Source organism: Centruroides sculpturatus, unplaced genomic scaffold (assembly GCF_000671375.1).
Source record: "Centruroides sculpturatus isolate CEXI.00-Female unplaced genomic scaffold, Cexi_2.0 scaffold79, whole genome shotgun sequence".
Taxonomy (NCBI): domain Eukaryota; kingdom Metazoa; phylum Arthropoda; class Arachnida; order Scorpiones; family Buthidae; genus Centruroides; species Centruroides sculpturatus.
Genome location: NW_019384415.1, coordinates 565381 through 592511, shown reverse-complemented (window position 1 = coordinate 592511; position 27131 = coordinate 565381). Strand labels below are relative to the sequence as shown.

Here is a 27131-nt window from a genome sequence, read left to right as displayed (position 1 = left end):
TAAAACCTCGTAATTTTTTAGACTTTTAATTTTAAAATTGTGTTCTATATTTCATATTCCAATCAGTTAATGTTCGATCTTGAAGATGGCTGCCTAAACGGCAGAAAACGTTCGATAAATCAAGTATTTGTGCTGGCAGAGGCTTAAAGTGTTTTTATTTAAACTTTTTTTCAAGCAGAATATAAAATATATAACTTAAAACTGTTATTTTATACAATTTTCATCATATATAAAGGTGTTTAAACTGTAATTCTGCACTTTTTTTAGTAAGTGGAGAATGTATAAAAAATTACATTGTATCATATTTCATTTAAGTTGTTTTTAGATTATAAAAAGGACATATAATTTTATAATTTTTTTTTTTATTTCTACTGACAGATCTTGATAATTAAAGCTATATATAATCTTACTAATTATCAATTACGTCCAAATAGTAAAATAAAAATTAAATTAATTCATTTAATTTAATTTTTATTTTCTTGATTTACACTTAATATCATTTCAAAAACACTGATAAAGCTCATTTTTAATGTTTTTTTTGTTCGAAATTATCTTGAAAAATAATGAAAAAATTGAATAAAAAAACAAAAAATGAATTTACATTCTACAGTTTTTCAAAATTTCAACATAATAATTATGTTATTTGTATTTAATATTTTTATCATAAACAACTTAAGAAAATTATTTTACAGAAAGAAAAAATAACACCTAAATTGAAAAACTGAAGTATTTATCTAATAGATTTTTATCAACAAAACTTATAAAATATTTTTATATATATTTCAAGTTGACAGTTTCCTAAGTGTTCCCCACAGCTGGATCTCATCATATAAAATGCACATTGTAAGTAGCAATTCTTGGTCCTTCTTTCCAGCAGAAAAAATAAAATTGACTGCAACGCTACACTTCAAACAATAAACAATTTTATCATCGCAAACGAAATATATCAGAAAACTCACTACTAGTCATGGTCGATGGAGAAAGTGAAGTAACGGTATCCGATGATGTCACTGTTACGTCACGGAAAGCATGTGGCGCTTGGATAGGAGAGTTCATCGAGCCTGAAGGGGTGCAGCTACCAGTAGATGCTTTGTCTAAAGTGCTATCAAGAGATTTCGATAAGAGGACAGGGCTTGTCTGATGAGCATCATTACCACTTCCCCTATTTACGAGAAAAAATATGTTGGCTTACATGTAGTAAGAATTTATAAGGGAAGAGAGAGAGTAAAAATGAAATGTTTCAGTTTATATGAAAAATTTAACTTATCAATATATAACGCTACTACATTGTAAGGACGGTTAAGACCGTTATTTTTTATTATTTTTTATTTATGTTTTCCGACATAAGTTTACCTAAGAAATAAATATGTTGTCGTAAATATTTACTTACGCGGATGATCTTTTATTGGACATAGATAATTTATACTGATGAATAGGGCCATCAATGTGATTTATTTCAGATAATGGAGACCTAGTCATCCTAGGGGGAGAAGTACCATAAGATCCACTACTACCGTAGGGACTGGGAAGAAACCCATGAGGAGATGACAAGTTGCTTGATACTTCAGTACCTTCATCTTCAGGAGTAACATGTCCTAACAAAAGAAATAAAAAAAATTTGAAAAATGTAGATAACCTTTACATTATTACAATATAAATTCAATCTAAAATATTTATATTATTTAGAGACATAATCGAACTACCTTTTATAATTTTATATGTTTGCCTAGCAATATTAGTGTTTAAATCTTTTAATAAATCATAAACAGTTCTTTTAAGTCCGTCCTGAAGGCTTGTATCAATACCTAAAATGTAAAATAAAACTATAATTTAATGATATATTTAAAAAAATTAAATTAAATAAATAAATTGGCAGACGGTAGTTAAAACTTTATCACAATACTAGGAATTCGTAATCATTGTTAAACCAAGGTCAACGTCCCTCCTTCTCTATTATAAGCGTCAACTTATGAAGTTAACTTCAAAATTAAAACTATCACGCGATAAAATGTCACGAAAAGTAATAGGTCTCAGATTTATATCAACATTACTAATGAACGTTAAGTAGGCTGATTTTCATGTTTGTGCTACCAAACGAAACGAAATTTATTAAGGTAAAGGATACGCTTATTGATCAGATGATTCATGGTTAGATGAATGGAAAATTTCTTCATTAAATTAAGCAACATTTTTTTTTAAATGTACACTAGAAACTCTATTATCCGACTCCTGACGGATAATGGAATTACTCCTAACAGTACAGAAATATTAATGTATTAACCACAATTAATATAAATCCTGTAAGTACAGTACTGTACTGTACTGTGCTGGACACTGTGCTGTAAATAAAGTTTCTTGATTGTACAGTTCCTGTACAATCAACAAACTTTATTTACAGCACAGTGCAATATCTCAACTAGCATACTGTACGGAAATAGAGGTTTACATATAGTAAAATTCAGTATAGTATGTACTGTACAGTACTTCATTACAGTAATAAAAAAAAATACAGTAAATTGCATATATATTTGAAATTTATAGGCCTATATATACAATAAATATATACCGGATATATACAAAAATTCTAGGAGGTAGGTAATTAATAATGCATATAAATAATATCTAATTTAATATTTTATTAGGAGTTATTACTATGCAATAAGTTTATCATTTTAAAAATAAAGCAATAAAAATGCAGTTATTTAAAAATATTTTTAAACTTAAATCTATTATATAATGACATATTATAATTTATATTATTTAAAACGTTACGAATGACCTTATGAATTTTAAATCAGGCTAAATTTTTATTCATAAATGAAAATAAAGCGAAAATATGATTTAAAAACTGCCAGGAAATTCTAATAAAATAATGTATTACTAATTACTGAAAAGCTGTTGTAATAACAATATATTACAGTTAAACTCTGTTATTACGTTAACGATTTATGCGAAGTAGATTTGCAGTCCAGTGGACGAAGTAGGATAAGCATTTCAATGTTAACGAGTTTGTTAATACAAATTTCGTTAATATAAAGTGCAGAATTTTGTCCCTTCGACTTTGTTTTAACGGGGATTGACTGTATATTGAATACATAATTTTTTATATCGTTAATTTAATACCATATAAACTCATTGACAAAAAAGTTAGGCACCCAGACAGAATTGTCTGATTACTGTAAAATTCGACCTGTCTTTTACAGATGACAGGTAATGTCACTGGTACCTTAAAATCTCTACTCCCAGTATCCTACAAAGCGAATTTTCAGTATATCTGTTGTTTGCGTGCCTTCAAACGCTAGGCATGCCTTTATGACGCAGTCAAAAGCACAACTGATAGAAATTGAGAAACCGCATCATCGGGCTTAAGAAAGCAGGATGACGGTTTCACCGAAATGTCTATCATCTGGGCCGTTCTGACCTGACTATGAAGAGGTGTTGAGGTAATGAATACGTGAGAGCACATAAACACTGTGGCCACGCTTTGGACATTCCAGACAGACCACCAGAAAATACGCTCGTCTGATCATGAGACAAGCATGAATAGCTTCAACAGTATCAGGCTGAGCGGTCAAGTTGGCAGCCTACTGCTCTTGGGGACCCGGGATCGAATCCGGACGGGTCGAAAAATCCCCAGGAATTTTTCGGGGGTTTTCAGTCCTGATATGTTGAGCTCCATTCTTCACCACCCGGCCGCCCCATTGTGGGTCTGGCCGAACCCATAATGCGCTTGCTAAAAGAAGCCCTCTTAGTACCCACTGGGCAAAAAGAGTTAAAAAAAAGTTTCAACAGTATCATTACCCGTTCCCTACTATTAGTAGGCGACTAGCAAAGGAAAATTTGCATGCACGGCGATTACTAGGCGTCCTGTCATTAGTGGTGCCGTAACAGAGAAGCGTGAACTGACACAAACTGGCAGCATATTGTCTTCAGCGACGAATTACGGTTCTGTGTGTAGACAAACGACTATCACATGTTAGGTGTACAGGACTACTGACAAGTATTTAAGTCCTGCCTTTACAGTTGAGTGGCACACTAGGAGACCCATTTTATATGATAGTCAGTCACCTCTAATAGTAAGTAATACGAGGGGCATTAACGGCACAGTGGAAAGTTCAGAAAATCCTGTGCCCTCGTGCGTTGCCTTTTATAACAGGACTGCAAACAGCCATTTTCTTGGGAAATTCTAGCTCTGTGCAGTTGAACACAGCCAGGGTTTTCCAGGAATGTTTCCGTCACGTTGCCATCCCTCATTGGCCTGCCTGTCTCCAGATTTCTCTCTCATCGAGCATTTGTGGAAACAGATGGGAGGGGACGCAGCTTTGGCCATTTACAAGTGTGGCAGCTGCAACATCTGAGGTCAAATCTATTGTAGAATACAGACATTCTGTATGCCTCCATTCCCGACCATAACGTCGCATGTATCCAGACAAGAGAAAATTCTACAAAGTACTAAAAGTTCCATTAAATTGATTAAATTGTTGTTCCTCAGGAAATTGTTTTTTCTTTTCTATGATATTGTAATCACTTATTACATTGCCAATTTGTTCGCACTAATAAAATTTCGTTTAATTCCATGCCTCTTGGTGATAAGGGATTTTTTTAATATCAACGAGTGAAAGTTATACATAATAAATCATCATGATAAGTATGTAAGCCTATATATACATGTAATCAGCCATCTTTTTGCTCAAGTTCCACAACTCTGCTTCAAATTGTTATTCTGTGTAAACATCTGAATAGGAATGACTACATTTTGTATATAATGGTTAAAAAATGCAGAACATGCAAATGCTTTCAAATCATAAAAATTTATAGCAAAGAATTAACGCCTGATACCAAGATATTAAATCAAAAATAAAAATCTTACAGAATTACTACAGGTATAAATTATTCTCTAGAGTATCTACATTTATAAAGCATAAAATTAGATTCTACTGTTAACTATATATATAATTTTTTTTAAAATACTCTTTGCCTTGTAGGCACTGAGGCTTTTATTTTTATGAAGCCCACAATGGATCGGCCGGCTGATGAGGGATGGGCCCGACCAATGTGACACTTTTTTTTATCCTTTATATTCATTCATATCAATTAGGCATATAGATATTTCTCCTATATTAGATATAATTTGCTAAATATTCAGAATATTTACTAAAGAAATTACAAAATTAATTTTTTTATTATTTATCAATTTAAACCTTTAAAAAACATTACAAAACGAGGAAAAATAAAAGTTTTTATTAGCGATTTTAATGAAACAGCTTACGTTAAAATTTTCTATATATAAGTTTTCTTTTATAATATAATATAACAGAAAAATAGCTTTAAAAACACCTGAAAAATTTTATTGACAAAAAATATTTATGAATCACAGACTATAGAACTATGAATTTGTGTTTATTTACCGTAAATTTTAAATTATATTCAATCAAAATAAACGAAAAATATATATTATATAAAACCTATATTGTATCTAGAACGAGAAAGTAAACAATAAAAGTCGATATTAAATTCTCCTATCCAAATGAGTAAATATTGAACATACTACGTTCAATATTTAGTTGTCTGGATATAAATAAAAACAAAAATGTCAATTAAATAAGTGTAATTTGTAACTTAATAAATGAAATACTAAACTTCATTATGTATTTTATATGCCAATTTTTAAACTTTAAATTAAGAAATTAAAAGCAGAAAAAACGATTTAATTATAATATATTTTCAGTCAGTAAGTAGCTTACTCTATAACGAACAGGTATAATACTTCACTTATATCTCAAATTTTTATGGCTATGTAAATTTTTTCCAACTTTATAAACATTGGAAATATATACTGCAGGTAGTAATAAAACAGATTATATTTATCTTACATGCTTAGCAACGTGTAAACACACGTAATAAGATTACATGTTGGAATGTTTTGATCTTGGCATGTTTATTCTGCAATTCTATTTGCATGCTTTCAAAAATAAATTAAAATAAAAATTTCTTTTTGGAAAAATAAAATTAAAATACCAAAAAATAATTATGTAATTACAGGGTCATACTTATGCCTAGGCAAACTAGGTAACTAATAGAGCCCGGATATGACATGAACCTGTAAATCGATTTGTAAATCCACCTATAAATAAATAAAATTTTACGTGTATAGTGAACAATGTAAACATAGTTTCTCCATGAAATTTCAGTGATAAATATAACAAAATTATTGACTGTTTTTTGCTTAGTGCTCGGAATTTCTCTAAATCGTAACTGATATTTACAGATTACTATACGATTCAACAGACAAATAAAACTCAAAATTTCATAAAACTTTCGAAAAATAAATAAATAAGCTATACTGTATAGCTTATACATTAATTTGAAAAATTTAAAATCATTATAAAATTTTTAAACAAATTTTCCTACTTTCCTCTAATTTTTATTAGTATATTACAATTTTTTCTTGAATATTTTTCAACGAAAACTATATATAAATAAAATATTAAACAAGATGATGAATAAATGTCCAAAGCTCTCTGTAGAAGATATTGTTGGAAAAATCTCAACCAAATTTGATATGCATACCGTCCTGAATATACTGTTTCGGTCTTTTGAAAAAAAATCCAACTTCAAAATTCAACCACTAGGGCGAAAGTTAGCTCTGCTGTTCCTTAAAGTGCACATTACGTATGTTTTCCAACGAATTTCAAAAGTTAAGAAACAAAGTGCTATAATTTTATTTCAATTACAGGTACAGATTCGTCAGCGCCAAATTTCACCCTAGCGGCTGAATTTCGAAGTAATTTTTTTTCGAAAATAGAAACAGCATACAAGGACAGTATGTACACCAAATTTGATTGTGATTTGCTCAATTCTTATTTCTACAAAGAATTCTGAATACCTACAATTTCATTTTCTGTTCTGAACATAGTAAACAGAAATCATATTTTTTAAATATAAATTTCACCTGTAAATGATATTATAATACAAGTATTATTTGCAACTGTTACATTACTCTAATGTCAAAAATTAATTTACGTTTATTGATATCAAAATATCTTAGGCGAATATCAGTTAAAATAAGATAATTCTGTAACATTACGCGTTACTAGAAAATAATACTTCTACCGATTTTAGAAAATTATTATCGGAAGTATTATTATTTTCTACGAACGCACATTTTCCGACATACCTCTAGCTTAATTTTCTCTTTTCGTAAAATTTATATTTGATGTTTTTACTCTAGTTCTAATAACAATTTTAGAATAATAAATAATTTAATCGGGAGATTTCGTAGAATCATGTCTGTTAAACACCAATATTATATACTAAAAAAAATGGTATACTTATATATACGACTTGCTTAGCTTGAAATATCTTTTAGGACATTGACTTAAACTGTTTCAATGCATTATAGTATATGTTAGCGTGACTTTGTAAGAGAAAAACAATTGTTATTGTATTCGAAAGAGGATGACTTACTTATTTTACTTTGTTTCACCTTTCAATCTCTCGCAGTTTATCAGATACTTCGACTCATAAGCTAGCTGAAGAAAATTATAAAGCATTTTCTTGTTTTTTTGTTAAGTTTCACAGACAAAATATATAATCAAAATATCAGTATGAGCGTGAGTATATGTGAGTTTTGAAATTCCATGGACGACTGACGTATTTTTTGATAAATGAAGTCGTTCATGGAACTTCATTTGTTTGATATTTTTCTGTATAGAGTAGGTAAAAATAATCTCTCTCTCTCTCTCTCTCTCTCTCCCTCTACTTTTAAGTAGGAAATATTTAAAAATCACTTCAAATTGTTTTAATATAACTTAGTACAAATTAAATTAGTTTTGTCGTTTTTAAGATACAGGTTATTATCTATACTAGTGATACAAAGCAATGCAGTTAATCAATAGACGAACACAGGGAGCTAGATGGGAAGCTGGGGATTTTTCCCCGTCCTAGAGAAAAATCTGTAGTGATTCTTACACTCCAATAAATAAAATCTTTAAGAGTGTTATTTATTAATAAAGAAACATTCTACGTATTTATATATGTTCAAAAAACGCCCAATATCAAGCTTTTAATAACCTTGGACGAACATTACATTAGCATTTGTGAATACAATTAATCCGATCTAAATTAATTTAGAATATCATCAAACTACTTACAACAATGAAATTCGAATAATGTAAATTAATTTTTAAATTATTACACCCCTTTCTATTAATTTGAAATTTCGTTATTTAGTATTTTAATATGAAAATACACACACATATACATCAAACAATATAGTCTAGTTTCAATTAATTAAAAACATTACCTACAATAAGAATGAGTTTTGTTATTATTCCGAAAATATAATTTGGATAATATCTCACTCATTTAAACTTAATATAATCTTACAATCTTGTTTCTTAATCACTTTCTGTTAATTTGATATAAAAATATTTTAAAAATCGTTTTATTTTACATTATTTAAAATGTAATTTAGTCCCTAAGCATTTTTATGCAATAAGACTCCTCACCTTGTATGATACAACTATGATATCAATAAAATTTTCAGCATCCAAATCCAAATAAAACCTTGCAGAAAGTAAATTTTTATTTAGATATTGTGATAAAATGATAAATATGTTGAATATGTGTGCCAACAATATCTGAAGTTTAATTTTTTCTGAGTTATATGTATAATATAGGTAACATTAAAATTTAGATATTGTTTATACTGTATTTAAGAATAATTTTACTTAATAAATTACTAGAAATGATATTTAAAAAGAATTCTATTCGGTTTTCTGATTGTATTTTAATTTATTTTACATTATATTTTATAATATATATATTATATAGGCCTATACACTGTAGCATATAAGTGATATACCAGAAAACTCGCATATTTTCAAAATTAATATTAAAAAAATTAATAAAATATAATTTATGTTCCTACTCATTAAGTTTAAAATTTGTTTTTTAAATTTAAAATCTTCTTAAACAGAATACCTGCGTCAAGAAGGAGTTTTACAACTTCTACTTTCCCATAAAGAGCTGCCTCGTGTAACGAAGTACCACTATTAGTCTGAAAAATTAATAAAAATATTTATTTACAACAGAGAAAGTTACGAAAAAAAACAACATTCAAGTACAGTATAGATATTTAAAGACAAATTATTTAAATAAATAACAATGATATATACCAAATAATTAACTTCAAATCCGGCATCTAAAAGCACTTTAACAACTTGTTTATGGCCATTCCTGGATGCCAGATGAAGTGGCGAATGTTTTTTTACTCTGTCTTGTATTAGATGCGGATGACGATTTACCAACAACTCCACGGTTTCCAGCCGACCATACTGAGCAGCTAAATCTAATGGAGACTCTTCTTTTATATTCCGGACACTTGGATTACTGTTGTGCTGGAAACAAAACAAATTCTCACAAAAGGAAATAATTTAACTTACACAGTGCCCATCTCATTGTAATGTACTGTATAATTTTAAGCTTTGTAGAAAAACGTTAAAGCTTCGTTTTAATTATAAGACCATAAAAATTCAATAAATCTTACATATAATAAAATTAGCTTATTTTACCTTTAACAGAAGTGCTACAACTTCAGTGTGTCCGTATTGGGCGGCTGAATGCAGTGGAGTTTCTTGATCGTGATTCTATAAATCACATAAAATCATAATTAAATATTTATAAAAAGTAATTTAGTAATTTACAAACTAATTTATTTTTATTGCTTTTGTTCATTGTAAAGTCTTCTTTCACTCAGTTGCCACATAAGTCTATCTTAGAACTTCACATAATTAATAATAATAAGAAAATGTTAAAAGCTACAAGATAGAAATGAAGATATTAAAGAAATGATTGTCATTTTTCCAAAAGTTAATATTATAAAAAGCAAATAAACTTTTTAGCTGAAACACTCAATTAGTTTTAATTTACACAATATTACAATATTAATACTATACACGATTTAAATTAAATTTACACTAAATGACACCATTACCAATATTCAATTTCTTTGTACCAGAATTATATGAAATTAATGACTATAATAATTATTTACATTTAATTATAATTATCATATATACAAGTCTCACTGAGTAGAAAGAGACTAATATTATAATCTTTTTTTTCAATGCTCAGTGTTAGTATTATTCAAAATGCAGCGTGTATTAACTGGATGAATTTCGTAAAATTTTAGATTTTTTGTTCGAATCTTAATAGGAAAAATATATTATATGTCTGATTCTAATTTAGCCCCTATCGATCGACAGACAGAGCATCACTGTACTCGAGGGATGTTTATAATTACAGCGACTGTCAAGAGCCACTATTTAATCACAAGTATATGTATGATCTAATTATATTATACACAGTGAAACCTGTGTAAACCGGACTCGTACGGTACCGATTCTTGTTCAAAACGGCAGACCCGATCAGACGGACTCCGTTTTGAAGAGGTTTCTTTTTTAACGTAGAAAATCGCTGCCTTCCTATGAATTTTTTCTGTTTAGGCAAGTTTCCGTTTTAGACAGTTTTACTGAATAACTATTGTAAAAATATATTAAATATCTTTACTAATTTTCTTAGAAAAATAGTCTTTTTATAATCATATGTTTAAGAGAAGATGCACGCATATTGACTTTATATTAGACCTATCACGACATTAAATTTAAAGTTCAAAATTGATATAACTAGTTAGTAATTTTTTTAATATACATTTTCGCTGCTACTATATGAATGACGAGATAGTGCGAAAACCAGTAATATCTGAGCGAAACTTTTTTCACTCTGTTGCCGTTTTATTGCAACAAGATGGCAATAAAATGGCAGCCAAGTGAAAAAATTTTCTGTATTCTTTCTTTATAAAAAAAAGATAGCGGTTATAAACAGTGATAGAAAAATTTGTCCAGAGATAAAGTATTAATTCTAATTAAATTAAAGATTTTATCTGACTTATCCTTCCATGAATATATTTTGAAACTATTCATATCTAGGGAGAAAGAAAAAATAACTTTTAATTCAATAAGATATCCCAGTAAATTTTTTTATATCACATCTTTGTATTGATTATTTTTTTATATGGCACATACATTTACTAATATATAACATACAAAATGTGTATTATATTATATTAGTTTATACAGTAAAACCTGCCGAAACGGAAATCTGCTAAACAGAAAAAATTCTTCGAAACGGAGCGATTTTCTTATGTTAAAAGAAAAGTCTCTTCAAAACGGAAACCTGCCAAACCAGAAAAAATATTTGGTACCGTGTAATTCCGGTTTACACGGGTTTTACTATATATATACTTCTACAAATCATATATAATAAATTCAATTTTGCAGAATATAAAAGAGATTATATATTTAGGCTATATATTAATTTTAAATAAGTAATTTAAATTTATATATATTAATATAGTATCAGAATGAAATAAATATGAAGAAAATATTTTAAATTCTACGAATAAACTTAAGTGATTTAAATATAGAATTTAACAGAGAAAATTAATTTCAATATAACCCGAAACGATTTCCTTTGTTGCTTAGAACAAATGAGAATAATGAATATAATAGCAGCAATAAAATATAACTTTCATTAAAATTATTAATATTCCAGGAATTGAAAATTAAACTAAATATTCCTGTATTACAGAAAGGGAAATTTAAATATGGTGTTTTGCTTCAGAATTTATTCAATATATTCGAAAATAATTGTGAACTTTTCCAGTTTCTGTTATTAAATAAATTGTATTTTTATCATCACATAGGACAGGAATAAATTCTTAATCCAGAATTTTTTTCCGGTTACTGTTTAATTTTCAAATGGAAATTAGCAGAGCGATGGATATAATTATATTTTACTGCTAAAACGTATGTAAATCACATTATTGATAAATGAATTTATTGAATGTTTGCGAGAAAAATATAAAATATAAAGTCATATTTTTGCTTTTTAGTTTACATTTCTAACAGCACACAATAGCCGAGTGGATATAACCACTGAACACTGGACACTGGTTAGCGCCTCACAACGGGATGCCACGTGCAGTTTTCCGGATTTTTTTCACGTTTCTAACACCAAAATAGGGGTCATTTTCCCACAGAAAGTCCTTCCCCCTTGTTGCAACGCAACACGAGGGCGATCTGCTAACGGGAATCATCAAACATTTCTATTTGTTAAAATAAACCTGCAACACGGAAGATTATGTTTAAAATTTAACAGGAATTTCATCTCATCTCTGTATTAAATTTTTAACAGAAAATTTCGCATATCAATTATATAAATAACCAATTTTTAGTAACTAATATAAGTTTGATTTTCGATTTTACATTACACATAGTGTGACTCCGAATTGCACAGATCGAATACCTCGCTACACTTAAATGTTTACATTAATATAAATACATAAGGGCTTAACAGAATCCTACATCATTCGTGATATAATGAAATGATAAAGTACTGGTAATACCTCATAACCGTTAGACGTGACGCATATTCGATCTTTGATTGGTTGAATACGGAAAACACATAACGGTAAGTGCCCGGAAGTACTTGCTGTAAATATCTTATTGCGATTGTTCAAATAGTATTATGACTTGCAACTTAACGTATAGAACTTAACTTTATAACTTAAGTTGCCAGTCAGTCTTACCAGTATTGAACTTCTAAATTGGATTGGATTTTTTATTTTTATGGGCCATCGGTGCGTGTGGACTGTATACGCTGACCTGAATTTTACTTGTTACGAAATTAATCCTCAATACGGCAGGTCAACATAACAGTAGAATAAGGAAACGAATACCACCATCCGAATTATTCATAATAAATTATGAGAATCCAAAAGCGATTCAAACTACATCTCTCGGAGTTAGTTCGAATTCCTTGTGGATCTTCATAGTTTACTATATGTAAGACGATAGGGGGAAAAAACCTTATCAACGAGGTATACGTATGATGAAATAAAATGTAAGGTATTTCAGCAAATTATTAATCGAGAGATTAATTTTTAAATATTTTTTGGTTCGTTGACTCGCTCGGATTCGATCCCGGGTACCCCAGAGCGTTAGGCTAGCACCTAAACCGCCGTCAAGAGAAATTAATATTTGAAAAACATTACTAAAAAACTATTATTTTGCTCATTTTTCATTAAAATTGTTTATACTTAAATTATTACAGGTTTTAAATATTTTAACAAAAGGTACATTAATAAGAAAACACTTGGATTATTTTAAGATCATATCAAACAGAATGATTCGGCATTAAAAACAATAATAAAAAACGTTAAATATTTATCTGAATATCAGCATATTTTATTTAAAAGTCATTTCTATAAAAAACAATCCAATTATTTTGAAATTTTCGATTGCAAGAGACTTTACTGCATATATATGAATTTATACAGCCCATTGATTATCTAATAGCAATAATCTAAATAATAATGTACAATAGACTCTCACTTCTATTAATTAATTGCTTTCAGAAATTTATAGTTATTAGCTAAAGAGAGGACCAACATATAATATGACATTTTTTTTATAATATTAACATAAAATATGGAGTATATATAAGACGGTAGGAGTAAAGTAAGATATAGACATGTTATAGGATATAATCATCATAAAAGTGAATTTTTAAAGCAAGAGACTGTTAAAGCAGGAGATTTACTATGACTAAAATGTTTGCTTTCTCTTATTTTTATTATTTTACAAGAAATTAAATATTAAGAAAGTAACTATGGCTATTTTTAAAGATCTAAACATATATTTTCATGCAAAAAATACCAAGTAAAATTTTCGCAGTAACTAATATTTATAACTTTTCTTCACTTCTATCTGATTATTCGAAGATAAGAGAGCAGAATATTTAAATTTTAAAGTAAACAGTAAAAAAATTCCGTAATTCATAATTTAAAACTTCTCATTTTAATAAATGGCCATTTACATTATTAATTTTCTTTCTAACAGGTATATGTTTAAAGGATATTTTATATTAATAAAATAAAGCATATTTTTCAAGTTTATCTTAATAACCTTCCATTTATATGCGTTATTTTTTATTTAATTAAATTATAGTTATATCTAATAGTTATGTTAAATCTCTCTTCAACAATATCTCAGTAAATCTTTTTCTTCATACAAGATATTCTTTCAATTTAATAATACAAATTGTGTATCAAGAACAGTCCATTCACTGATTAATTCGTTAATTTTATTATGTTTCAGCAAGAATACAGCATTAAAAATAATTCTGTCGACATGTTCTAGACTTTAAAAAAATCCAAACGTCACGCACTAAATGCAGATTAATGTAAATTTGGTCTTTACCGAATAAACTCGTAAACATGTTTTTATAAATAGAGAACTATTGAACATAACGATTGCATAATAATGTTTAGTTTTATGTCAGCTTTAAATTGTTCAATTAAATTTATGTCAGGATGTCATTAGTTAATAATCTAATCCTGTACGACGATAAAATTCTAATTGAATCAGACAAAAACGTTTGAAAAATAAGTGGGACCTATTACAATTAATAAAATATTTTAATCCTCAACAAAAGATATATTCTCCCTTTAAAACCTTTCTTTAAATAATGCACTAGAGGACTGACAAGGAAATAAAATAACATTTAAAAATTGTTTAGTCTTCATTCTTTGATAATATACTATATATTGAAAGCAATAATTATATACACTAAAAAGTATAATATTCTTTTAATTTTATTCTTGTATATTCATATACAAATTTTCATTTATATAGTACAGCATTCATAATACACTGAAAATAGAAGCAATCGTTAACCATACATTCTGAAATCTGTAATTTTGCTACGGATATCTTCAACTTCTTATCATAAAAATCCAGCAACTAGTTGTCTAACTTTTCCTGGCAACATTTTGTGGCGCCATCTGTTATCATATTTTAAAAACTTTTTATATTTTAAGTATAGTATTATAAAATCACAAAAAGCTTAATTTTGAGGGTAGGGATGGGTTTTATAAAAAAATGTAAATGCTAATAACGAGTAAAATCGTCATTAAGACCGACCCTAGTAGAGATACACACGATTCCCTTTATCTCTCCACCCCTTGACCTTTAATCACCAAAATTTAATAGCACCAATCCCCCTAATAAACAAATTTTTCTGCATAATTTCAAAAATTTTCGACAAAAAGAACCGTTATTAAGCTTCAAACAAAATGAACAAAATCGTGCCACCATACACTAACATTCATACATACAGAAAATAAACCCCGAATTTTTTACATTTCTCGACGTTTCAAGATGTCCTGATCCAAAAATGTAAAAATCTTGGGGCGAGATCATTTATTGACAGATCGCCACACTTTCCCTCTGTTATATATAATAGTCCGGAAAGTAAAAATGATATCTTTATATACTAAAGATACACAAGATGTTTTTATGAAGGTAAAAGGCATCTTTAGTTTACAATACCATTATTTTTCCGGGGATAAGGTTATGAGCTCCCTCTAAAGTAAAAGCATACTGTAAACATACTGTAAACTTTATACAATTTTTCTTTTACAATTTATGATTATAAATATGCAAAAGTACTAATTATCAGTGAATATAAAGCTCAATAGTTTCTCTTTATATAAAGTTTTTTCTATTTGTTGTGATAAAAAAATCACTCATTACAATAAAATTCTTTTCTGCAACTCTTTTCTAATTGCAGAAACGGTTGTTTCTTCATTTTCTTCAATTCAGTAATTGAAGGAAATGAAAACAATTTCTAATTTTCTAATTTTTCTGCCACTATCCATACAACAAAGAAAACAGAAAATAAAATCAATGGACCGAATTCAAATATTTTAAAAGCCAAAATGTGACTAAGAGTAATTACCTATTACTAGTAAATATGATCACAAATTTTCCATAGGATTAATAAAATATAAACAATATTAAAAAATGAATTGTGGACACACTTAATAAAATTATTGTGAGGTTTAGTTTTGTCAATTATTTCTTATTAATACAAAAATTTATGCAGAGCTTATTAAAGCAAATAAATAATTTCAATTATATAACACAATTCATATAAATTAATTCTATAAAATAAATGTTCATTGAACAATCTAATTATAAAAACAAGAATCATTTTTTTAATAATTGATAATAAATGGTTTTCTCACATTATTTCACACTTCTTTGAATACAAAACGATTCTCATTAATTAACTGAAATTTCAAATTAAGATTATTAATATTCCACTTTGATCAAATAAATCTCAATAGTTTCAAAACAATAAGATATAAAACAAATTAATTATTTATAATTCTAAGAAAAATAATTCTCTTATTTAATTTGATAAAATTAAATTTCAAGTTTCATTTCATTAAAAAAAATTGTAGTTTGTTGAATAGATTTTTATAGTGAAGATTATGGAGATTATAAAACAAAATGGGAAAATTATATTATAATTTCAGATTTAAAAAATATTTAATCATTATTGAAATCATAATGAGTTACTTTTTAATTTTAAAAAAATCTGTTTATAGTCAAATAACATTATTTATCAAATGATGTTTACCACAAGATATGTTTCTGTTAACTTAAATTTCATTACTCTAAACTTATTATATGAATGAATTTGGATAACAAAAATTTAAAAAATCTATATAGTTAGAAATTAGAAAGTTATATACATTTAATATCTTAGAGAAAAAATTACTAATCTACTGGTTCTGTAAGACCCAAACACCTTATTATCAACAAAAATTTTACTAAGAACAGAAAGATAGAAACCTGAAGACCATCTCCAGGTTCCTATCTTTTGAATAGATTCAGGAAAAATGCCATTTACAGATTAATTCAAGACACGCAGAATTTGTTAGGGTAGAGGTGCACAAAATTCACCCTCTCCTTCTGAGATGCATCAATATTGTCGTTCCTCTTCCAATTCATATAAAAAAAACAATAGGTATAATAAATTTGTCTTCTTACAAACAATAAGATCTGAAAAACAAATGTATACAAATACAAACATGTATTCTGTTATGCTTTTATTGTAAAAAGTTAAAATTCTGCACCCACGTTAACCCACAGAACACCACTGTGCTGCAAATATGAAACACAGTTAAGAGGGAAAAAAATGTATTTCACATTAATTAAATTAATTCTTAAAAAACATTTTAAAATAGTAAATTAATCGTTTATTTTTTTCCTTACTTCATAGTTAATGTTAAATTTATCGATTGATCTTCATAGTAGGTTAATTACTAGTGAAATTACTAATGCAGAATCTCACTGTACAAATATTTTTAGGACATATTAATACAGAGACGAATAATAAATGAAAATTTCATTGATTTCTATGGAAAATATCGTAGAAAATTAATCGATAAAAACCTATTTGAACTATGACTTTAACACGCGTTTATCAGTTATCCGCTCAGAATAGCGATCTAAATTTACAATTTCCGTTTACTGATTTTGATATTTATTTCGAATATTTTTACCATTCGTGCAGTCAAATAATATATTAAAATAAATAAATAAATAAATAATAAAAAATTACTTACAGCTAAATTAACATTGGGCACAGATGGTCCCTGCTCCAGTAAGATCTTCACAATTTCAGTATTTCCTGTCCAAGCAGCTAAGTGTAGGGGCGTAGAACCTTTGTGATCAACGACGTTGGTAGATGCCTCATATTGCAATAATAATGACACAATTTCTCTGAAAAAATAAGGGAATTTTAACGTTTTAAGCATTTCAATATATCATGAAAACAGAATTATAATTAAGAGAGAATAAACATGTAGGAAATTCTATCATGTTAAATGCGATATACGTATCAGAATAATAATTACATTTATAAATTCTTTCTGGATTATTATTATTATTATTGTAATTCTGCTTAAAATTTACCGTTTACGCGATTTATGATTTACGATATTAGTGATGAGAGATCATTAAAAAAATTGTAAAATGTTCATTAATCCTCGTGTTCTCCGATTGTGGGAGCGCCTTATACGATGTCTCTACTGTTTGACAATATAGTCATGACATGAAAGATTCCTTCAGGAGCCACTTTTCATTGCAACGAAAACGTCAAGTTTTGAATATGACATGGCCATTGCAGAATGGAGAAACAGGGATGCACTTAACATTCCACATGTCGTAGTTTTAGTGATTTAAAATGTAGTAGAGTATCTGTCGTACATTCGGTCGAATGACTCTTGATGTACGATAAGTGAAGTTTATTGTATCCATTTGGGATAAATTGTTTAGAATAGGCCATAAAATGAACTCCATAGAATATACAGAAATAAATTTAATGATGAATGACTCGAACGTGTGTGTGCCCCCCTCCTTTTCAAGACTTAAAGCTCGGCCATGCAACATTCATGTAATTCGTTGCAATGTCCCTCTTTAAATGCAAATATATTAGAAGAGAAAGTTTAATAAATATTAAAAATAATTGATGACAAACAACTGTTTAAAATACTCACTTATGCCCGTTGAGCGCTGCGTGATGTAATGACGTATAACCAGACTGGTCTTGAGCATTAGCACCTGGCCCGCGACGTAAGCTGTACAAAAATTTAAGTATTTTAATGCTACCTTAATTAATATTCATTATAAATAAAAATTAACGGATAATTCGGCTGATAATCTGCATTAATCAATACACAACATTACAATTTTAAGTCCTTCCGCTTAAAAATCGTGCAAATATTCATTACTTTTTAATAAACGTATTCAAATATATAATTAAAATATATTTATCTATTTTAACACGGGACTTAATGAGATTCAAGTCTCTCATTTCTAGAATAATATACAGGTTTCATGATTAATGTTATATTTAGGTTATAGGAAAAGAATGTTAAACTTCTATTTTCGTTAAAATTTTTCAGGAAATTACCTGCTTTTGCATGCTTAACTTATATAAATTATGTAGCAGTGCAATCATTTTAAAGTGACCCTGAATTTAAAAAAAGAAAGAAAGAAAGAAATAACCTTCACTATTTCCTTCTGATATCATATAGCAAAAGTCATAACAGGAAAACAGTTATCCATTCATAAAAGTAATTCTAACATTCTTTAATTAATGAACAGAATCAATTTTAAAGAATTAAAAGTTTGCAACTACAGTAAAACCTGTCCAATGCAGAACCCGAATAAAAAGGAAACCTGCCAAAGACCAGAAAAATATTCGGTACCGTGCGATTCCGGTTTACACAGGTTTTACTGTAGAATAATCTTATTCGTATACAGACGAAAATAAAAGTGCTAACGAGATACGAGATTTTTCTTCAGTGAAACATGGACGTGATTTTCTTCCTTTCTTTTTATTTTCTTTTTAATATTCTTATCAGGAGAATAACATAAAACACATGATATATTATTTAAGCCATCAGACCTTTGTAATTTTATTTCAACGACAGATTGAGAACAGGACAAACCAATCGGTTGAATGCTATTCAAGCGAAAGAGATAGGATAACAATGCGACGACACTTCGGCGACATACAAACGTGTCCCATGTCACAGATAGTCTCGACACTGTAATAATCGATCGTCTTTTGGACAGAAAGTCGATGATACACAAGATAGATAGATCCAAAACGCAGAAAGGTGCTTTCGAGAAGTTAACGATAATGATTTCTAAGTTACCCTTTGTAGTATTTAAGATTTTGAAAATAAGTCTGAAGGCCATGCACACGGACCCGGGCTTGTGTCCTGAACAAGCTTGTGTCACGAACACACAAAGACCTAACTAAAGAAAACGCGTGTTGCTACTCAACAGCACTTTTTATGGATGGAGAAAAAAACAAAGACATCTTCATTAGTGAAATTTCATCTGTTTCCATTTGTTAATAACCCCAAAAAACAAGTCCCGTAAAAACCAAGCGTGGTAGAGGATTAAAGTGTTGAGGGGTGAAAGATTGTAATGAGCACAATATCATCGTAAAATTTCAAATCTCATCCGGATTAGTATTATGCGCTATTATTAGAAGTTTCTAATAATAAAATACATGGATGCGGTTGACATCACAGATAATGTCATCAAAAAATAACAGCTGTAAGTGTTTACGGTGAAATTCTAAAACACACTACACACAAACACCTTATACATAGATATACACGCTAAAGTAATTATGTAAAAAAAAACATAGATACTCTTTTCTGAAAGCCCATTAATTAATTGTCATGCAAATAACAGAAAACATTCTCTACTTTATCTAATTTTATGCGCTAAATTATATTTATCTTACAAAATGACATTCTAATTTCCGGAAGAATATTGAGTTACGTCATCGTGTCGAGTGTAGTACGTGTTTCAAAAGGTCAAATTAACAAACAGACACAGGTATATTTTATTTAAATTGCGAAATATCTTATTCATATTTTATAATGCATTGAAATATATCTCTTGTTCCTCGAACTTAAAATCGAAACACCTTCTGCATGTATTTAATAATCGCGAAACACGTCAGGTGAAGCAATAAATGACGTCATCTCACCTAGTTTTTTCCTTAACAAGACTCACTCGCTACGTCATTTTACAACGAACTTGTTGAATCATTCACGTATACAAGGTTAAATTTTATCATAAAATATTATTTAACTGAGAGAAATAATGAATAAATAGGTTAATATCAGTCTTATTACGTAACCTTATTTTTACCAATTAAGTTGGCATTTAGACCCTAAAGTCTAATTATCTCCTTAAATGATAAACTACTAATACCTATTGTACTAAACAGGAAGTATAAAAATATACTTCAAGCGGTGTACAGTACATCCAGTACGTCTCTGCGTGAACTTCAACGGAAACTTGCATAAATTACCTCCAGAAAATCAATTCACTTTATTAAAATATTCGATAATACAAATTTTAAATATCAAATTATTATTTCTAAAGCCGAATACATATGAGTCCATTCTGTAAATCGGGGAATTCTACTCTTAAACAACCAATAACCTGAATTAGAAAGGACGATGACCTCGCATCAAACAACAGGAGACTAATATTCGCCCCGTTTGCTTGTACACCAACATAATACAATATAATCACGGCATTTAATTTAAATTATAATTAATATATATACATAAAAAACTAAAAGTGGATGAATATAATTACATTTAACTATCGAATTTTACAGATAAACAGCCAGGATATTTGCAGAAAACGAGCCAGAAAATAATTTTTTTTAAGAGGGGGATATAAGTGTGTACCATAATTTGTATGCAGTTAATAAAAACGATTACATTTTTTCTTTTTCATTTTTTAATTTTTTCTCGTTGTTACAGTCTCTTAGTCGAGTACAGAACAGAATAGAAGCTGACTGAAATACTGAATGCGAACGATCGAATGAGACTCATCCATTAATCATGATGTGTCTCGCAGAGCTTACGCCACTTCCCGACTTTATAAGCGGGATTCTCGTGTTAAATGTCTGCTCCTCACCTTAGAGCGATTTTTTTTAATCACAGAACTGACTAATCTACATCAATTGTCATTTGAATATCGCCGTAAAATATTCAAAGATGCAATTTAAACCATTTATTGTTTGACGTATTCGTAATTATTCTACCTTAAAATTTCCAATCCGGTAGAATTAATGGTAAAGCTATCTTGATCAAGATTTATATGTTTACATAACTAAAACACTACATGCATAAAATGTAATAAAACGTTTCTATCAAATTTGATTCATTTTATAATCAAAAAATATATATATATAAAATTGTAATAATATATTATTAAAACCACAAGTTTAAATTACATAGAATTCGTTTTAATTCTACTCACTAAAAAGGACATGTCGTGCCCTGGGAGAATCCTCTTAACCTAAATTAATAAGTTATCCTTTCTATAAAAGATCTTGTGTTGTTTATAATTTCATTGCTTCTCTAAATAATAATAATAATAATTTCTATTCTAGTTACTTCCTGAATTAAGAACTAGTGGAAAATAATACGAAGGTTATCAATTAGTTTCGTTATTACTTCCCCTCTGTTATATACTGTATAGGTGTGAAAGTATGGTGATCGGTCAAAAAATGACCCTTCCTCCAAAATTTTTAATTTTTGGGCTAGGGAGACCTTGAAATGTCGATTTCTTCTGCATGTATGGTTGTTAGTGTATGTGTGTATGTGGGAGAGACACGATTTTTTCACTCATTTTGAAGCTTAATTCTCGTTCCTTTCGTCGACATTTTCTGAAATTTTGCAGAGGTTTGTGTATCAGGAGGAATTTTCCTAGAAAATTTCAGGAAAATCGGACCATGGATTCGAGAGCTATGGCCCCACTCCCTTCCAGCACGTTTCCAGCGTTTTTGATAGCCTATATTCTATATTAACATATTTACAACTCCGAATTTAACGCATGCCCCACTTTCAAGAAGCGATTTTCAGGAAGACGTTCGGATGGTAATTAAAAATAAATATATTTTATTAATGTTTTTCTCTATTTAATTTAATTTATTTAATTTTAACGTTTAAATTAATTTATTAAACGTTAAAAAACGTTTAATATATTAATTTAATGTATTTAAAGCATGATATAATTGACAGCAAATACAAAACAAGCAGAAAAACTAAAAATTTTCATTATAAGAGTGACAAGGCATATCCTGAATTTAAGATACATTCTTGGAAAACGTGCAGAAACTACGTCTTAAATGCAAAATAATAGCATACATTATATAATTTTTATGAATTTACAGTCAAACTTTTCTATACATTTCAAAAAAGAGATATTCCCGAAAATGATCGACGTCTAAAGGTGGTCTTATCGGAGGTTCGATTTTAATTTCTTAATAAAGATATAGACCGACAAGCACTTTTGAAGTGGAATGAATCTTAAATTCGAAAAAATTTTCGGGAAGAAGAAAATTCTGAATGATAATTAGAAGAAATACTCAATTTAAGACGTACAAATTGACCTTTAATAAGGAATTTTCAAGGGTAAAATCTCAGATTTCATTCTAATTGTCATATCCCCCTCTTACACCTCTTTACAGTGCCAAAAGTCAGAAATTTCTACAAAGAAAAACCAGCGCATTCACGTACAGTACTTTCCAATACAATTTTTAGAATTATTTTTGTATGGAAACCTTGTCGATGCGTAAACTATTTCAGTTTAGATAAAAGTGTAATTATTATCTAATCCTGTATAAGAATATACTACAAGAAAATCTGATTTCTAAGCATCAGTGCAGATCAATTTATTGAGTGATGGTTTGATAATGTAATAATTGAAATCTTCACGCTTGGTGGACTCACAAGAATAAAGATTTTAGTTAATTAAGATGTCGAAATTGCTTTCATTTCATTAGTTTTATGAAACTACATTAAATTTTTAATAAAAATATTGAAATTACACCTTTTATTAATTTTATGGTAAGTAACGATCGTTCATCTTTTTATTTTTTTAATAACATATAAAATTTAAAATGATTTAATAAAAATAAAAATTTGACTTATAAATTTCGTGAGATTTCTTAATTAAATAATAACGATTTGCAGATAAATTCTAATTAAAATATTGTATAATGTAATAAAATGTATGCGAAATTTATTAATTCTTGAAAGGAAATTACGAAAACACCGGTGCAACGAAAAATAATTTCCTAATAGGAAATAATTATAGTAATAATAAAACCATAAAAGAATATTTAAATTAAGTCAATTTTTATGAATCTTTACAGAATTATGGATGAGAATTGAAAGAAAACCTCGATACAAGACGTACAAACTGACCTTTAATAAGGAATTTTCAGGAAGGAAAGGATCAAAGTATGGGATTTAAAGATTCACCCTTCTAAAACAATTTTCAGGAAAAAAATATGGATTATAATTAATAATAACCCTCGAATTTAAGGCGCACCCCGACTTTCAAAAAGGAGTTTTTTGAGGGGGGAGATTAAATTATAATTAAAAACCACGATTTAAAGATGTACTGTACCATTAAAAAAAGGATGAAAATTAGAAATTAAACCTTCAATTTTAAATTTGGAAACGTGAAAAAAGTTCAAATTTGCGAATATATAATTAAGTTTTAAAGCCATAATTTATTCATAAGCTAATAAAAAATACAGTATATATAGATTATTTAAAGTAGCGTACTATAAAAATCTATTTTTAGAAGTAACTCTTCGTAACACTGAATTATTTTTGTCAAAGATATTTTCGTAGCTACAACAAAAAATAAAATAAATAAATATAAAAGAACGTCAACAAATCATACGATGAGGTTTCTCTTATGCACTTGTTTACGATTTATTTAAAATATTTTATAGTATTATGAAAGTTTATATCAAGGCACTTTTATAAGAGCAAGAAATTTATCTTTAAAAGCTCTGAAAATATATAATGGAAACATAAAATACATTAAATTTTCCATGAAAGGACTGTAAAAAACACTTTAAAAGTTTGTAGCGGTTTAAAGTTTCGTAACTTCAAAGAATAATGGAAATGAGTGTAAAGTCTGCTAACAATTGTGCAATAAATAGAAAAGGTAACATGTACTTGTAAAAATGATTTAGCAAAATGGACTTTAGGGTAATTAAAAATACAGCCGTTTAAATATTTAAATGCGGAATAGAATTGAAAATAAAGCAATGAAAAAGTAAATAAATTTCAATTTAATAAATTGAAATATCTAAATTTCTACCTAAAAAATATTTAAATTATACAGTTTTTATATTATATATTACAGTAATTTATACGAGTGCTTCCCCCAAAATAACAGTAAAAACAATTAAAGAACATTTTTCTTGTATAAAAGTACTCAACATCCAGAGACAGATTAGTCATTATGCAAAACACGCAATTGTATAGGGACGAAAGATAAAAAGGACCCATAAAGGCCAACTTTCTTCGTTATTTAACAACACTAATAATATTAGTGTTAGCTATGAGACTTTTAAATGAAATTTTAGTGTTTATCGTTTAGGATCTCACGAGAGTTGAATGCATAGGGCCAGATTGGGTCCCAATTCGGGCCTATCATAAAGAAAAATATTCTATTTTCTTAATCCGCATCTTCCTCTTCTTCTCTCCCTCAATATTTTTCTTGCAACAACAATAATAATAATAAATTAATTATTTCTCCAAATACAATTACTTTTTCTTCACTTGTTCCTCTATGAAGCAAAAAAAAAATTAAATTAAATTTTTGAAATTTGTATTTAAACCGATATCTACAATATATTAAATATGGAATATTTGGAATTTCATTTCAATAATTATAGTAACAAGCCGCTATTTCCGGTGCTATTACCGAGTGTTCATTATTCACGGCAATGATCTCACGAGGGGCATTTAGAAAACGATTCCACTTCCTTCCTCGTACTGAAAGATTTGAAATATTTCACAGTTTATATTTTCCGTTTCAAGAAAATGACTCGACTAATTCAGAATATTGCCTTACTTTTCTAAATTTCGCTGTAAATATGTTCTACTTTAATTGATTTCTTTTATGGATAACGCCAATGCCCATATTAATAAATCCTACATAATTTAATAAACATTTCTCTCTATACATTTGTATAATGATAGTAAAGAGTGAGATATAAAATTAAGAAATTTGACTGATAAAATAAAATTTTTCACCAATTAATCTCAAAGAAAATTATTTTATTTCCTCCAATTTTCTTATAGCAATTCCCTCTATACACACAATTTTCTATATAATAAATAAATGTATCTAATTCAGGGTTCCTTAACCTTTTTTTTATGCGCCATGGACCTCTTCCAGAATAATATAAATACATAAAATAAAATATAATGGATTTACTTTGTAATCCTGTGTATTAAAATATATTTTTTATAACTATTTTAATTAAATATTATTAAAAATTATCAGCTAATTTACTAATGGATTAAGTAATTAGAGATCGGTTAAAATATAAAAAAAAACTTAATTTTTTCCATATCAAAGTACACCGACCTCCCGAAAGCTATTGATCTACAGAAATTCAGTAGAGTCCTCGAACCCCAGGTTAAGAATCTATGGTGTAATTCATTATATTTCAAGTAAAATTTTATCTTTTATACACAAAACGCGTACTGAAGGTAAGATATTCCATTAAGAACATGTACAAAATACTCTTAAAAACTGCAAAACTGTGTAGTACACAAAGATTTTTTCCTGTACTTCATTTACTAACGACTTTAAGCTTTCCAAACAATATAAAGAAGAAAAAAAAAAATAGTAAATGAAAAAGTAAATAGCTAAAAGAGAAAGAAAAACAGGAAAAAAGGTTAGAGTCATGCTGAAAGAAACAGGTATAAGGAATAAGTAGAAGTTATATATATATAACCGGAAATAATCCTGTATAAAGAAAAATTTAACAAGAAAAACATTGTCCTGGACTTAATAGTTGGTAGGTGAATAAAAATCAATATTAGAGAAAAATGAAGTAGGGTTTTATCTATTTTTGTATCAAAATATAAGATTATTCTTTACAGATTTCTATCATTAAATATTTAATGCAAAGCTTACTATTTTTTAAATTTAATATTACAGGAAGCATTCTGCTATCGAGAGATACAAAAGATAAACGAGTAATTAATTGAGATAACAATTTTAAAAAAATAAATAAAGCGCCTGCTGAATAAACAAACGAAAGAAAAATTTAAATAAAATGAAATTTTCGATGCAAACAGGAATAATTTTTTCTAATTTAATTCTATTTAAATCTTAACAGGAATTCCCTTAAATATTTTAATTATAATTAAGGTTTTGTAATTCAAAAATTGAAGCATTGTCTTTAGATAATATCAGAGTGAATATCAAATTATACATTATTAATATTAATATATCAGGTAATTTAACTTATTTTACATCACACATAAAAATCTAGAATAAAAAAAAATTGGAAAATGATTTTTGCTGATGATTAATCGAACTTATTCTTTTTAAAACTACATTACATAACTTTATATTAAGATTTAATATCGAATTACTTTATGCAGGTTAACAGTTCACAAATCACTGAATCGAATTAACGAGAGTTACTCATGTTGCATTGAAAAAACTAATCTATATTAAATTGAGCCATAAAACTTTTTCCGAATAATCAAACAATTAAATTATAAAGAAAAAACAATGTTTTCTGATAACTATCAGCGAGTTGGACCTTCGATCTTA

General features: G+C 28.0%; 1 protein-coding gene across 1 annotated transcript in view; it reads right to left on the bottom strand.

The window, feature by feature from the left end:
• Positions 1-27131, bottom strand: part of LOC111619174 (ankyrin repeat and sterile alpha motif domain-containing protein 1B-like) — a 55343-nt gene that overhangs the window by 24345 nt on the left and 3867 nt on the right. Inside the window, exons 2-9 of the mRNA XM_023360865.1 lie at positions 18476-18556; positions 17543-17699; positions 9576-9650; positions 9180-9401; positions 8986-9061; positions 1704-1805; positions 1391-1595; positions 929-1162 (exon numbers count right to left, since the gene is read on the bottom strand). Of these exons, the coding sequence (XP_023216633.1) occupies positions 929-1162; positions 1391-1595; positions 1704-1805; positions 8986-9061; positions 9180-9401; positions 9576-9650; positions 17543-17699; positions 18476-18556 (1152 nt within the window). The remainder of the gene's footprint in view (positions 1-928; positions 1163-1390; positions 1596-1703; positions 1806-8985; positions 9062-9179; positions 9402-9575; positions 9651-17542; positions 17700-18475; positions 18557-27131) is intronic.